This window comes from Chiroxiphia lanceolata, chromosome 26, assembly GCF_009829145.1.
Source record: "Chiroxiphia lanceolata isolate bChiLan1 chromosome 26, bChiLan1.pri, whole genome shotgun sequence".
Classification (NCBI taxonomy): Eukaryota; Metazoa; Chordata; class Aves; order Passeriformes; family Pipridae; genus Chiroxiphia; species Chiroxiphia lanceolata.
Genome location: NC_045662.1, coordinates 4,714,772 through 4,729,598, shown reverse-complemented (window position 1 = coordinate 4,729,598; position 14,827 = coordinate 4,714,772). Strand labels below are relative to the sequence as shown.

Sequence of the window (14,827 nt, the reverse complement as noted above, 5' to 3'; positions counted from 1 at the left end):
CCAGGCCGCCGCCCCCATCGCGCCGCCGCCGGGGTCCTGCCGCCCCTCCCCCGGCTGGGGAAGGGGAGGGTTAGGGTTAGCCCCCCCTTTTTCCCGGGGGGCTCCGGGACCCGCAGGATCGTCCCCCCTCCCGGGGGGTTGCGGGATCGGGGGGTCCGGCTTGGGGGTGGGGGGGGGCGTCCCCCGCCCTCCCTTCCGGGACCGCCGCGCTCCCCAATCAGCGCCGCGCGTCCGCGTGACGTCACGATGATGTCATTCCCGCGGGAAAATCAAGCGTGGCGGGGATCGCCCCCCCCCATTTCCCCGCCCCTCCCTCCCCCAAAAACCCCCACGAGAGCTCTTTACCAAAGGGGTTTATTCGCATGTAAATAAACGTGATCTCTGCAATATCCAAAAAAGGTCAAATTCCACTTTCCGCCCCAAAAAGCTGCCGCGGGAGCCGGGATTATTTACAATTCCAGCGCTTTTTCCAGCCCAGGGGTTTATGTACAGCATGATCAGCGAGGAAAGAACCAGCTTCTTTAATCTCCGTGTTGGCTTCACCACCTGAGATTAAAAGATTTGGCTCGCTATTTTTTTTTATTTTCACTTTATCTTTCCAAATACTGAAAGATGTAAAATCATCGAGAAAAGCAAAATAGCTCAAAAATAAACCATTTCTCGGAGCCCGAGAGCCTCTGTGCGGCTCACACCTCAGTTCTCACAGGACTTGCCCTTGGAAGGGGACAGGGCACCAAAATGGGGGAAAAGCTTTAAATTTGGGACCTGCGCCTCTGGCAGCGCCGGAGGAGGACGTTGTTCCCTCTGTTCCCCACCTCCACAGGGGGGAATTTTGGAGGACTGAGCTTTGGTCTGGGTGAGGGGAAAGGAAACGTGTGCAGTTTGGTTCCTCTACACACACATTTTTTTTGTGTTCATTTCGGCTGCTGGACGGGATTTCCTTTCCCAATTTGTTCCGTGTGTTTCCAAGCAGGAAACACGGCTCCTGGGGGATTCCCAGCCTGGATTCCACTGTGAAAGCTCATCATTCCCAAGGCAGGGTCTCCAGGTAATTCCTCTGCACTGTATTCCTTACATCCTCGTCGTGGCCAGTCACATGATTCCAATGCTGTGTGGGATAACGGGATTTGCTCCAGGTTGGGATTTGTTTCCCATTTTCCTATCGTTCCAGCCCCCTGGAGCGCCGGGAGGGGGAGGCTGCAGTGCCCAGGACAAGGATAAATACTGGATAATACAGGAAGGGAAAGTTCTGGCACAGCTGGGAGGGATTGGGAAACTCCAGACTCCCACATTCTGGAATTCAGCTGGAGGCAGGAGGAAGAGGTGAAAAATCCCTACAATTAACGGGACAAAGACATTGGCCTTTCCAAAGAGCTGGAAAAGAAACAGCTTTCCTGGGGTATCCCTGGGGTGAGCCCAGGATGGGAAATCTCAGTGGTTTAAGGGAACTCAAATCCTTGACACCTTTTCTCGCTGAGGCCCCCAAGGGGAAGCAGAACCTCGTTCCCACGGGGAATCCTGGTCTCCAGGAACAGACAGCAAATTCCAGCGGGAGCAGGAGTCCGTGATCCCGCTCAGTCCGTGATCCCAAAGGAGACGTGTTTGCAGAACTCCTGATTTCCACATTCCTCTCGAGTGAATCAGATGAAACTGCTTTTTAAAATAAAACCACTCCCCTGAGCCTCCTTTCCTTCCAGGGACCACGAGAGCAGCCAGGACCCAGAGGACGCCTGAGTCATGCTCCTCAGTCCAGCCAAAAGGGCAAAACTCCATCTTTTAAGGAAATCGGTGCTTCTGCTGCCAGCTCTTCTCCCAGTCTGAGCTGCTCAGGGACTGTTCTCCAGGCACTGCCAGTGCAAGCAGGACACCAGGACTAATCCCTGTGTGTGTGACCGCAATTCCCAGCTGAGGAGCACGAGGGGATTCCAGGGAAGCTCCCAGGGAAGCAGGGATGGAGACAGGAGTCCCTTTCAGCTGAGATTTGCTGGCATGCCACCGTGCCCGGACGTCCACCAACATCACCAGAGCTGCCCAAATTCCCTTTGGGGGTAACAAGGAGCACAGGGCGTTCCCATGTGGAGCTGAATAAATAGCTAAAAGGGAAGGGAAGTCAAACCCAAGGCAGAAACCCTTCAGTGCTGTGACCTGGGATAAAATCCTGATCTCCAGGAGGACGCAGAGGCCCGCCCTGAGCTGGGCATTGGGCGGAAGAAACGACACGGAAATCAAATAAATTAAAACCCTTATGCTTTTCCTTCTTCCAAAGAATAAAACCCAACCCCTAAAACATTTCCTAAAATAACAGCTTTAAAACTTCCTACATCCAAAAGGAACTTCTCATGAATGGGATGAGGGCAGAGGGACTGGGATGTCCCAGACCAGCCTATGTTCTGTGTTGGCCCCAGTTTGGGGGCTGCTCCCACATTCCCACAATCAGCTTCACCCCCAGGACTCCACCAGTGGGATGATAACACTTGTAAGTTCAGCATGAGTGGAAGTGCCCGCAGGTGCTGCCACTCACACCTTCTGCTCAGACCCTGGAGATCTGAAAATCTTGGAAATACCATGGAAATACTTTTTTTTCCCCTCTCCAAACCACACCCGTGGCGGATTTGGGATGGATCCTTCCTTCCTTCCTTCCTTCCCCCCCCAGGACCCTGCAGACAGCTCCTGTCAGAGAACTAATTGCCAATTAGAGCCACATCCATGAGATCATCATCCTCCTCCCCGATGAGGAACTCGGGGCTGGCCCGGGACGGCCTCTCGGCCGCCAGGGATGGCGCTGCCGGCCATGGAGAGCGGCTGCTCCGCCGAGATCGGGGACTTGGACCAGCTCTCCCGGCTTCATCCCGTGGGACTTCTTCTTGTCCCTGTCCTTGTCCCGGTCCCGCTCTCTGTCCCGGTCTTTGTCCTTCACTTTCTTCTTCTCCTTTTTGTGCTTCTTGTGCTTCTCGGCGCTGTAATCGGGCAGGGGCCGGATGCCGTCGTACGGAGCTGGGGCTGTTCTGGTAGGACTTCCTCGGCGATGGAGGAGCCGGACTCGCCTCCGCTGTCGATGTTCTGGGGGTGTAGGCCGGGGACTTGCTGTGGCTGGGGGAGCAGCGCTCGTGCTTCGGGGTGGACCCGCTGATCAGGGGGGACCCGTAGCTTTTGGACGAGGCCATCTGGGGCCTGAGCCCGTCCCCGCCGCCCTCCCCGGGTTTTCTGCAGGGTGGACTTTGGCCTTGATGCTGGGGGAGCCGCCGTCGTGTTTGCTGATGATGATTTTGGCCACCCCGGTGCTCCCGACGCTTTTTGGAATCCGAGTTCTTCTTGGAGGAGTCGCCGGACCCTCCGGAAACAGAGACCTTGGATTTCTCACTTGTCGCTCTTCTCCCGTTTGCCCTGGAACTCCCCCCGGACATGTTGTGTTTGGAGGACATGGCATGGCCTGAGGAATTGGAGCTGGGCCCCATCGTCGTCCATGGGGTCGTCCCCGCCGGGCCCACTGGTGACCACCCCGTGCTTCAGCTTGTCTATGACTGCAGTCAGGGAGGGCTTCTTGTTCCTGCTCGGAGACTTGCCCTTGGAACTTCCATGCTGGTTCTGGGAGGAGGACATGGAAGACCCGCTGGACGAAAAGGAAGAGGAAGATGCCGTGGAGGAATTTGACGAGGGAGGTGGTTTTCTGCGACATGGACCCAGAGGATCCCATTCCTGAAGAGGATTTCATGCTCGAGCCTGACCCAGTCCCGGACATATGGGACCCACCAGAGCCTGAACTGATGGGGGACTTCGCTTTAGACGACGGGGGAGTGCCTGGGACGGGCTTCATGGAGAGGCAAGTTGTCAGACCCCCCGAGGGCCGCGAGTGGGACGGGGAGATGTTGGGTTTGCTCATGGAAGGGTTCATGAGCGACGATGGCTTTCCTTGAGGTTTCATCTTGGTGCTGCCAGAGCCGGTGCTGAGGCCGTGCTTGGTGATGGGGGAGGATCCCGGCTTTCCCACCGACTGGGCGAGCCCTTGGACTGACCCGACCCGGAGCTGCCCTGGCCGGAGTAGAGGCTGCTGCTCATCTTTGAGCCAGAAGACCCTTCTGATTTGCTTTTAATTTTGCCTGAGGTTGAAGAGGAGGAAGAAGAGGAGGAGGAGGAAGAATGGCTGTGATGGCTTTTGCTGCTGGAGGAGGTGACAGAACCACTGCTCGTGTACTGGCCGTGCGACGATGGTTTGCCAACAGTCACTGTTCCTTTGGGGATCTGGATGGTTATTTTTTGGAATAGGGGGAGTGGCCACCCCGGGAGGAGTCTGAGATCTGCCTGAACTCCCTGGAGATTTGGACCCACCTGTGCTGGCCGGCGGTGTGAAGGGCCTGTTTGATGAGCTGTGAGATGGAGATTTCCCATCTGTCTCCTGCTTCTTCCGCTTGGGAAGCTTCTCCTTACTTTTCCCATCGCTGGATGGTGTCCGGCTGCGCTTCCCTGGCTTCCCGTCTATCCCTGCCCCTGCCATGGCACTTCCAGACCCATTGCCTTCCTTTACCCGTTTCTGAGACTTCTCCTTTCCCAGATCCCCTGTGTTCAGCAAGGGGCTCTGACCTCCACTGTGGTGCTCCATGATGTCCGAGGAGCCCAGAGCTTTGCTGGCAGCTGCAATAATACTGAAATCCACCGTGTCCGATGGATTGCTCCCCTTAAATTTATTTTCCCCCCCGTCAGCCCCCAGGACCTGCACCCCTAAGTTAGTTAGAGCCTGGGATGCATAGCCCTTGAAATCATCAGTGTCTCCACTCTGACTGCTCTCATCAAAGTACTCCTCCCCAAAACCACTCTGGCTCTGACTGTTGAGCAAGTCAGGGTTGAAATCTACTCCGTCCGGGAAGAAATGGTTGGAGGAGTCGCTGTTGGGGCTCACAGCGGCGTCAGCGATCAGGTCTGCGGGGTCTGTGTAGGGGTTCTCACTGCTGTTGGCCTGAAACACGTCGGGGTCAAAGAGGGCACTTTTGTGAATGTCCTGAACTAGAGGAGTCTCGGACCGGAGTCCCCATGGGTGGGCAGTCCTCGGTGCTGGGGGGCAGCTTGGAGGCCTCCTCCGCTATGTCGGAGAGGATGTCGGTGACGTCGGCCCCGATGCTGTCGGAGCTGGACAGACGGACCATCCTCTGGATGCTGGGCTGGGCGTGGGGCAGCGCCTGGGGGTAGGTGGCGGGAGGAGTGCTGCACTGGCTGGGGGCTGGAGTAATGTGGGGGGTGTCCAGGGTGTCTGCGGTCATGTTCACGTCAAAATGGGGTTCTGGGAGTCAACGTCCATGGAGAAGAGCTCCCTCTGGAAATCGTCCTCAGTCTGGTGCTTGGGCTTGTCGGCCGGCACGCGGGATTTTTTTTTCTTTTGCTTATTCCCCCCGGGGCCCATCTCCATCCTGGGGGAGCCAGAGGAAGAGTTCTGCCTTTCCAGGGGGCTGCTCCCATACAGGGTGGAGAAATCCTGAGGGGGATTCTCCTTAAGGAGGTTCATGAGCATGGGGTGGTTCTTGGTGTTGCTGGCTGGTGAGGATACTGGTGGTGGTGTGTGGTGGGGGGGGGTCGGACTTGAGCCAAGGGTTGACCCCACATTCCCTGTGATCTGCAACAAACTAGTGAGAATAGGGTTCTGAGACACTTTGCTGAAGTCCTCCCCATGGCCCACCGAGTCATGCCTCTCTTTCATGCTTATGCTCATGTTAAACAAAGTAGTGATGGGCCCCCCAGGAAAAGTGTTGGTTGGGGTGGTGGTCCCGCTCATTGGGTTGCTGCCTGTGGTCATGCCATACCCTGGGCTGCTGGCGGGGGGCAGGTTTTTCTTCACCATGTCTTCCACTGTCTCTGCAATGAGGGACAGGGCTGGGGTGTCAGCTTGAATGGTTTCTGCTTTCCTACGGATCGCCCTCATGGTCACAGGGATGGACATGCACCTGCAACACACAGCAAGGGGTCAGCAAAGGGCACTGCAGGGCTTTGCACCTTCACCAGCCACAAAACAACCACTGAGGGGCTTGCACAGGAGAGCAGCAGGTCCAAGGTTCCACAGTAGGTAAATGTCCTCCTGTTCTGCTTGGATTTACACTTGTCCCACCACACTTACCCAGCCAGGAGACACCCGTGCCTTTATGCACCTCCTTGCAATCACAGAGAACCAATTAACTCCAACAACTAACAGCTGAGAGATCATCAACTTGTAGTTCAAAAGCACAGGATGCAATGATACCATCATGGAATGGTTTGGGTCTGAAGGGACCCTAAAGCCCAGCCAGTTCCACCCCCCTGCAATGGGCAGGGTCACCTTCCACTAGATCATTGATCAAAAATCAATGATACCACCACATTGTACTCAGGGAGGACAAATCTGTGAGGTGCTGGAAGCAAAACCAGCTCTTCTCACTCCAAAGGTGACACTTTAACAGCTGTCCTTGCCCTGGGAATGTCCTGCTCTGTTCTGAACGTGGCTGAGGTGAAGGAACCCCGATAAAAGTCCTGTGCAAACAACCAACTCAAAAATAACCATCTACAGGTCAACACCTGGGATGGAATTTTCAGGAGGGCTCTGAGTTTTCCCCTCTTCCAACCACCCACCCACAGAACAGCTCCAAAAGTGCTGGATAAACATGAGGCAGAGCAGAGCTCTCATCCCTGGGACTGGGAGTGTGAGGAGGGACAGGATTCCAGCTTACCTTTGAACAACTTTGGCAATGAAATCATCTGTACAGATAAGGGCATCAGACAGCCCCTTGTACAGCTTACAGTTCACGTGGGTGGAGTCCTGCACATCCATCACCACTGGAAGAGAGAGTTTGGGAGAGGTCAGAGCCCTGCACACAGGGCAAGGAGACCCTGCCAGCCTTCCCAAAACCCCCTCCTGGTGTCACTGAGCCCACTTACCACACACCAGGGAGTCGTTCACGGGGTGCTGGAAGGAGACACTGAAACAGGAGTCGGAGAGAGGGCAAACCTCAAACTGCAGGATCCCGGGAGAATCTGAAAGACACGGGCACTGGTAACTGAGGGAACGTGGGAGATGAAACCAGGGAAAAAAAAAGTAAGGCAAGCGGCTCAGACCTCATTTTTTATTCCTGCATCTGGAAAAAGTACCCAGGGTTTATGATCCCCACATCAGGTCCCACTGGCTGTGGCACCCACCTTCCTTGAGGACTGTCCTCTTGACGCAGCTGCCGATGAGGGTGTTGTAGGCCACCTGGTGCCTGATGAGGTTGAGGATGAGGGGAACCCTGCCCGGGTGCTGGAAGGCGATTTTACTGATCAGAGTGCCCTGGAGGCTCCTTCCATCCGGGAGAGGGGCGTCCTTGTTCAGGAAGTAACAGTGCTGCTGCCCTGGAAGAGCCTGACAGACAGTTTGGGCTTTACTCCAACTGGGTGGAAGGGGATAATGGACATTTAGAAGGACAGAGCAGCGTCCAGATCCCAGTGGCACCAAACCACCTTTCTGGATGAAAACATGAGAATGTTTTCCTTCCAATCTGAACAAGGAAAACGTGATTTTGGCTGCTCAGAAGTGGAACTGCCCAACAGCATTCACTGTTCCCACCAAAACAGCTTCACATGGTATGGCAGCCCTTCCAAGGGGAGAATCCTCTAGAGTTGACAAGAGATAAATTTAAGAATCAGGATTTCTCCCAGGCTGATGCAATTCATTCAGCCACACACCACAGCCTGGACAAGAGGAAGGGACAGATGCTGGGAAGGCTCAGCCCCACACCTCTGCTCTCCTCTCTGCAGCTGCACCCCAACAGCAAAGCATTTCTCATCACCTGATTTTCCTAATTACCATGGTCATTATGGAATGGTTTGGGTTTGAAAGGACCTTAAAACCCATCCAGTCCCACACCCTGCCACGGGCAGGGACACCTTCCACTAGCCTAGGTTGCTCCAAGCCCCGTCCAACCTGGCCTTGGACACTTCCAGGGCTGGGGCAGCCACAGCTTCTCTGGGCAACCTGTGCCAGGGCCTCATGTTTGTACCGGAATCCTAGTGCTTGGATAGCTCAGGTTAATAATGGATAGCTCATTGTTAATAAATGCTGAACCTTATTTGGAAGACACCTGAAGGAGCTGAACCCCCCCAAAGGCTGCCCCAAGTGTCTCAGGCTGGCTGTGACAGCACACTTACGGCGTAGAAGCGCATGTTGTGGTTCAAGGGCAGGGGATCGGCCTCCTTGGAGAGCTCAAACTGCGTGATCAGCTCGTACAGGGGAACAAACGTGGGTGGGGTGTCAAACAGCGGGATCCCTGAGGGCACAAGAGGGCACAGAATGACGGCAGGAGCCAGGAAGAGACACCAGGAAGCCCGTCCGGGTTTTGCCGCGAACACCACAAAACCTCGAGCAAAAATCCCCTGGCACACGTTGGAAATCGGCAGCACTTATGGACAGAAAGCAGAGAAACGTCCATAAAACCCCAGGGAATGTGTCTTGACAGGTCTGCAACCCACCTGTGCAGCTCTGAAGTTTCTGAATGAAAGCTCGAGACACCGGGATGGGACGCGGGAACTTCAGGAAGAAACAGGCCGGTAAATCCACGCTGTTGGCACTGGTGATGGAGGAGAAGGACGGGGTCCTGGGACAGTGGGGGGATAACAGGTGGGATTAGGAGCAGGGCACGGCTCTGGCCTCTGCTGTGAACACCTGACATTTATGTTTGCTCAAAGACACATTAAAAATAAAGACGCTGCTCCAAAGCAGGTCAGAGTCCTGAAATAGGTGTTTCTTGGCTTAGAGACAGCACACACATCATTTATACGATGCAGCCACCTCCCCTCTCTGACTGCAGCTGAGGATGGAGTGTGGGACTCCTGTCCTGCCCTTACCCTTTGCTGTCCACGGGGTGGGAGCCCATGATCAGGGGAGCAATGGGAAGCTTGTGCATGGTCATGGTGCCCTCGACTGTCACGGCCACGTTCATACCCAGCGAGCGAGGAACTGCGGGGGAACAGGGAAAGAACCCAACTGTAATGTGAGCTGATGGGGAAAAACACCAATGTGAGTTTTATACGTTAAATACTTCATGAACTAAATAAACTTCCCATCCCTGGAAGAGTCCAAGGCCAGGATGGACAGAGTTTGGAGAAACCTGGTCTAGTGGAAGCTGGAATAGCAGGAGGTGGGACTGGGTGGGCTGTAAGTTACTTCCAACCCAAAGCATTCTGTGTGATTCTATGTTTCTATTCCAGTAACAAAATAAATCATGGAATCATAGAACATCCTGAGTTGGAGGTGACCTATCAGGATCATTGAGTTCAACTCCTGGCCCTGCCCAGGACACCCCAAGGATCACATCCTGTGCCTGATTCACTCTGTAATATGGAAGTAAAGTTCAGTGACTGAAGGAGAACCAGAGAGCTGAGATACTGGCTGTGCAGTTTCAAAGGATTACTCTGTTTTAAAATGAGATTCTGCCAAATGAAAAGGCTCTGTCTGCAGACTGTCACCCCATCAAGAGCCCAGTTCTACCTCCAGCACAGCCACAAGGTTCAAGACAGTGGTGGCCTGGGCCAGCGTTTACACCCGGGCTCACTAAACCCGTGTCCTCAGTAAGCCAAGCTGTGACTTCCCCAAGGTGACAGCAGAGGGGACCCAATCTGGACCTGTGCTTCCTCCTCCTCTCCCTCAAGCAACAGGAGCCCACCCCACTGGCAGAGCTGACCTACCATTGTTCTCGTGCAGGATCACGGGGGCTCCGGTGCCGTCCTCAAATAAATCGTAGGGGGACACGTAATATTTGAGGTTCATCAGCAGACCTGGGGGACAGGAGCTTCTGGTCAGGCATCCTGACAATCAACCTGGTCACTGCCAACCCCCAAGACCACACAAACACCCAACCACCTCGTCCCCCTTTTAGTTTGATTATTATTATTATTATTTTCTAGCTCTGCCATCAGCTCGTGTGAAACCAACGCCCGCAAAAGGGGCCCCGAGCAAGGGAATTTAAATTAATTCCTTTGTTAAGTATCAATCACAGGTACCTCCACTCCTGGGGGTGAGATAACCAACACTGCCATGGAGAATCTTGTCGAGGGGGTTGGCATTGGTGGCTTGCCTGCAAGAGAGGAAATCAGTCTGCAACAGGCCAAAATCCGCATGCTGAGTCCAGGATTTTAGCTCAAAACACACATTTCTGGGTCCCACAGAGGGACTGATTCTAAACTTTGCACTGTTACAGCCAGAACAAAAGCTGCTTTACTCTCTAGAGCACGGCTGGTTTATCCACCAAACCTACAGCAGTGAAACATGGTCAGAAGTTTCCCAGTTTCTTGGGAATCTATCTGTTTACAAACTTATTACTTTGCCTTTTAGACTCTCTCTCAATTGAATTCTGCAGTTTAAAAGGAGTTTCTCAGAGCCCTGAGCACTTATTTACACACATAAAACCCACCCATCCTTACCAGTACATCCCAGCCATCTTTTGGAGATCCAACTCCAGGGACTGCAGAGCCAAGTACATTTTAGTTTTAAGTTTGCTGAGGAAAAAGAAAAAAACAACAACAGAACAACATAAGAAAACTTGAACTGCTCAGTGCACACCTACAGCTTGGAAATTTGTTTCCTTTAAATATGTGAATACAACTAAATGTAGTCTAGGCCTGTTTGATTTTATGTGGGGGGATATAAATACATCCCAGACTCACTTCTCTCCTGGCAGCTTGTACAGGTTCACGAGCCCCCTCAGATGTTTAGAAAACTCATCAAAGTTCTTCTCTCTGAAAGGAAAAAGGGAGGGAAAGTTACCAAGTATTCAAATTTGTAACAGAGAAGGGGGTTTTTATAGAAAGTGTTGTTAATACAAAGTCACTTCACAGGAGACTTTTGCTACATAAAAGCTACAAAATGTGTCCTTTAAAGGATTCAGTGGCTTTGGAGACACCTTGTAGAGCAGCCAGAATCACAAGGATCTGAACCAAAGCCAGCAAACCCTCTGGAGAAGGGGAGAGACTTTGTGGGGAAGGAGCAGTTATGAAATACTTTGTGTTTCCAGACAGAAAATACCATCAGATCACCCCAGCAAAGAGAAACCTGTCAGAAAACACAACCAGCAAACCTTGTTACTCACCTCAGGTGCTGCACCAGTTCTGGACAGCTCTGGAAAGGAAAGAACAAGGATATCAGTGTGGGATGCAGTGATTTCAGGCTTTGTGCAGCACAGCAACTGGAAAATATCAGGAGGGTAAAATTCCTGAGCACCAGCTCTTCCCGTGGAACAGCCCAATGCTCACAACCACACCTTGCTCTGGTTCTAGTTCTGCTCGTTAAGCCCCACTGGGACAAATTCAAGCAAGAATATTTCCTCTTAAATGACTTACCTGAAATAAATTTTTCAAATTGTGAAGCCTTAAGCTAGAAACCTATGACTTTATGTAGATATTAAAGATGTCCTGTCTTCAGAAGAAGCCAATCTAATACCAAGTTCTAACTCTCCTCCACGTGCAGAAGGGCAATAAAACCATTTTCTTCCAGCTTCTTCCAGCATTCCCCCTTTTAGTACTTCCCATTCCATTAATTTCCCTTTCCTTTCCTCAGAAACACAGCGATAACTTCCACAAAATTCTCAGAATCACAGAAAGAACTTCCTTAAGTAACTTTTCCAGCTATAAATCCACTCTGTGCATCAATCAGATTATCCCACAGCAGCAAACTACTCCATGGAGGGCTTTACTTCCCACCAGAAAGCAGCAGTTACGCAGCAAAAGGTGTGACTCCAGGTGTTGGGGAACATTAAACACAACCCATTTCCTCCGCTCAAACGAGAGGGAGGTGAATGGCAATCCCAAAACCACAGAGGCATTCCCACCCTCTTTCCTGGGAATACCCACCACGGGGTTCTCTCCATGGTGGGCCACCTTGACATCACAGAGCAGCCCGGTGGGATCCAGCTGCACTTCCACGTAGAACATGTCCGAGGTGATGTAGCACTCGGTGCCGTTGGCGCTCAGGTGGGACCCCAGGCTTTGCAGAGGAAACAGAACAGAGGTTGCTGTGAGATGCACACGAACCCCCCCGGGCCCAGCAGCAGCAGGAGGGGCTGATGTGGGCAGGGAAGCAGGGAAGGTGCTGCCCAGGAGCTCGGGGGGACCCACCCGCTCTGCCTGGCGATGGACTCCAGGCGGTCTGTCATGGCAGGCAGGGACGAGACTGGGGAGAGAGCAGAAACAGGGCTCACTGCAACGAGCTGACACTCCTCGAGGAATAAATCAGCAACAAACCCAACCCCGACGAGCCAGGCCCTCCCCCCTGTCTGCTCACTCCTTCCCACGTGCAGATACAGAGGATCTGTGCTCCAGTACAGGTAGAACCACCTGCACAGAGAGAGCAAAACCTTCCCAAACTGCACAGAGAGAAGGGAACTTCTGCTGCAAGCAGAATCCAGGGATGGATTAAAAATTCCCTGTACCTTAAAACCCATCCAGTCCCACCCCCTGCCATGGGCAGGGACACCTTCCACTAGCCCAGGTTGCTGCAAGCCCCATCCAGCCTGGCCTTGGACACTTCCAGGGATGGGGCAGCCACAGCTTCTCTGGGCAAAGAGAGGATTTTCCCAGTAAAGGCAGCACAGCCAGTCCTGCCTGGTCCTGCCTGGCTCTGAGCTCGGTGTGCTGATGTTCACGTGAGCACCAGGAGATGTGCCTGCAGCACCCCGGGGGTTTTTATGGAGTGTTCCCACAGGATTTCACCACCCAGAGGACACACCAACCTTTCAGGGCCTTCTGCAGTGTCTCCAAGCAGCTCACCAGGTGCTGGTGCCCCCCCGAGTTCAGCACAACTCGCTTTTCCTTGGTCACAAAGAAGAAGAAAAAAGGTAATTTTTGTGTATTCCTCAGGCAGTGGGAATTATTGCAACTTTCATGGAGCCAAGTCAGGTTTATTGAGGTAACTAAAAGCAGGTTAGATTTCATCCCCAAATCATATCCTCTTGATTCCTGCAAGAGAACAGTACCTGCTTTGGGAGCAGGCAACAGAGGGAGGCCTGGAATTGATTTATTTGCTTTCTGGCAACTTGCTCAGCCAGAAGAACAGATTGTAGCAACTTTTAACAGGTCTAAACTCAGAGTTATAAGAGAGAGGGCAGAGAAATAAGGAGCCAGGCACACTTTTAGCACCTAGATATGTGCAAAGGGCTTTGCTGGAGCTCTCCTCTGCCTCCTGCTCCTCCTTCCCTCCTCACTCTCAGAGACTAATATTTCAAAGTAATAGTTTTTCAAACTAACAATACTTCAAACTAATTTTTGGCAAAGCCAACACTGAGTGTTCAATGTCACTGAATGGGGAGCAAACTGCTCTACAAAACAGTATCTTGAAACAGCAAATAAAAAACCACAAGTTTGACCCCTTTCCTGGCACCGAGCTGAAAATTAACATGTAATTATCAAAGGCAAAGGCTCATCAAGCAGGGAGGGCTTGGACATTCCTCCCTCCCCTGTGCCCTGCAAGGACTGACACCCCTCAACCCCAGTGACCCAGGAGGGAGTGAAAACCTTGGGCAAAACAGAAACACCTTGAGGAGATCTGAGAAGCCACCACAAAAAGAAAGCAGAGCCTGGGAATCCTCACCATGACCTGCCGGACCAGCTTCATGGTCTCTGTCCAGGGCCTGTTCTGGCTGTACTTGGCGTGGAGCCTCTCCAGGAGGGAGCTCATCTTGTTCAGCTTCTCCGCCTCTGGGGGACAGGAACAGTCAGGGAAGAGCACGAGGCAACGCTGGAGGTTTTACAAAACACCTCCCACCTTTGGGCTAAAGACAATTTCAAAGAAATTTATCTGCTGCTGATTCACCCCCAGACCTCAGGGCCGAGGTGGGTTTGGAGATGTTTGTGTGGACTGATGGGATCCCCTCTCCAACTGGGTACTTCTATGGGTATTTGACATATTTGTATGGATTGATGGAATCCTCTCTCAAATGAGGCATTTGTACGGATATTTATTTGTACATATTGATGGAATCCCCTCTCAAATGGGGCATTTGTATGAGTATTTCATATATTTGTGTATTTTGATAGCATCCCCTTTCAAACGGGATATTTGTATGGGTATTTGGGATGTTTGTATATATTGACGGGGTCGCCTCTCCAGCGGGATGTTTGTATGAGTATTTGCGAGATTTGTACAGACTGGGGGGCTGCCCTCTCAAATAGGATATTTGTATGGCTGTGGGTGTGGGTTCACGAGGTCCCCTCTCCTCCTCTTTCCTAACCAGCCCCGCTCACAGAGAACCCCCAGACCTCTCACACCTTTGCGACCCTCGCTCTCCACGCCTTCCAGGGCGACACCTCAGCCCGTGGCTCCTCAGACCCGGCGCCTCGACCTCCGTCCCCTCACAGGGCGCTCCCGCGCCGCACTCACTCACTCACCCTCGGCGCTGCCCGGCGCCGCCTTCATGTCTGGGTGCTGGTGCCGGTGTCGTGGCCGGGGCCGGGGCCGGTGTGGCGGCCGGGGGGCCCTGCGCTGGGGGCGGCGGCGGGGCCGGGCCGCCCTGGCCCTCCCTCACACGGCCGCGGCCGCCGCCGCCATTGCTGCTGCGCCCGCGGCTGCGCCCCCCCCCCGCCCCCGGAGCTCTCGCGAGACTTCTGGGGCGCGCGCGCATCGGCGGGCGTGGCTTCGCCGCCAGCCAAGGCCCCGCCCACCCCCTCACCCCTCACAGCCACCTCGCAGCGCGGCGGCGGCTTGCGGGAGCCTTTTAACGGCGCGTTAACCGCCCGTTAGCGGCCGGTGCGGCGGGGCGGGGCACGGCTCCACGCGGCGGCGCGCCAGCAGCCTCGGAGGGCGCGGCGGGAGAAGCGGCGGGAGAAGCGGGCGCGGGCGCCATGGCGC

At 53.7% G+C, this 14,827-nt stretch overlaps 1 protein-coding gene across 1 annotated transcript; it reads right to left on the bottom strand.

Moving 5' to 3' along the window:
* Window positions 1-2,681: 2,681 nt before the first annotated feature.
* On the bottom strand, window positions 2,682-14,462 carry MED1 (mediator complex subunit 1). Its single transcript, XM_032711326.1, is given in 28 exon segments — window positions 2,682-2,774; window positions 2,776-2,838; window positions 2,840-2,989; window positions 2,991-3,212; window positions 3,215-3,295; window positions 3,297-3,459; window positions 3,461-3,660; window positions 3,662-3,996; window positions 3,999-4,254; window positions 4,256-4,981; window positions 4,983-5,266; window positions 5,269-5,930; window positions 6,687-6,792; window positions 6,895-6,990; window positions 7,153-7,354; window positions 8,140-8,258; window positions 8,461-8,585; window positions 8,836-8,947; window positions 9,676-9,765; window positions 9,991-10,064; window positions 10,411-10,485; window positions 10,654-10,725; window positions 11,076-11,104; window positions 11,836-11,968; window positions 12,100-12,154; window positions 12,714-12,792; window positions 13,571-13,677; window positions 14,368-14,462. Coding segments are annotated over 28 exon segments (4,737 nt in total). The 5' UTR covers window positions 14,396-14,462.
* Between the last annotated feature and the right edge of the window lie 365 nt (window positions 14,463-14,827).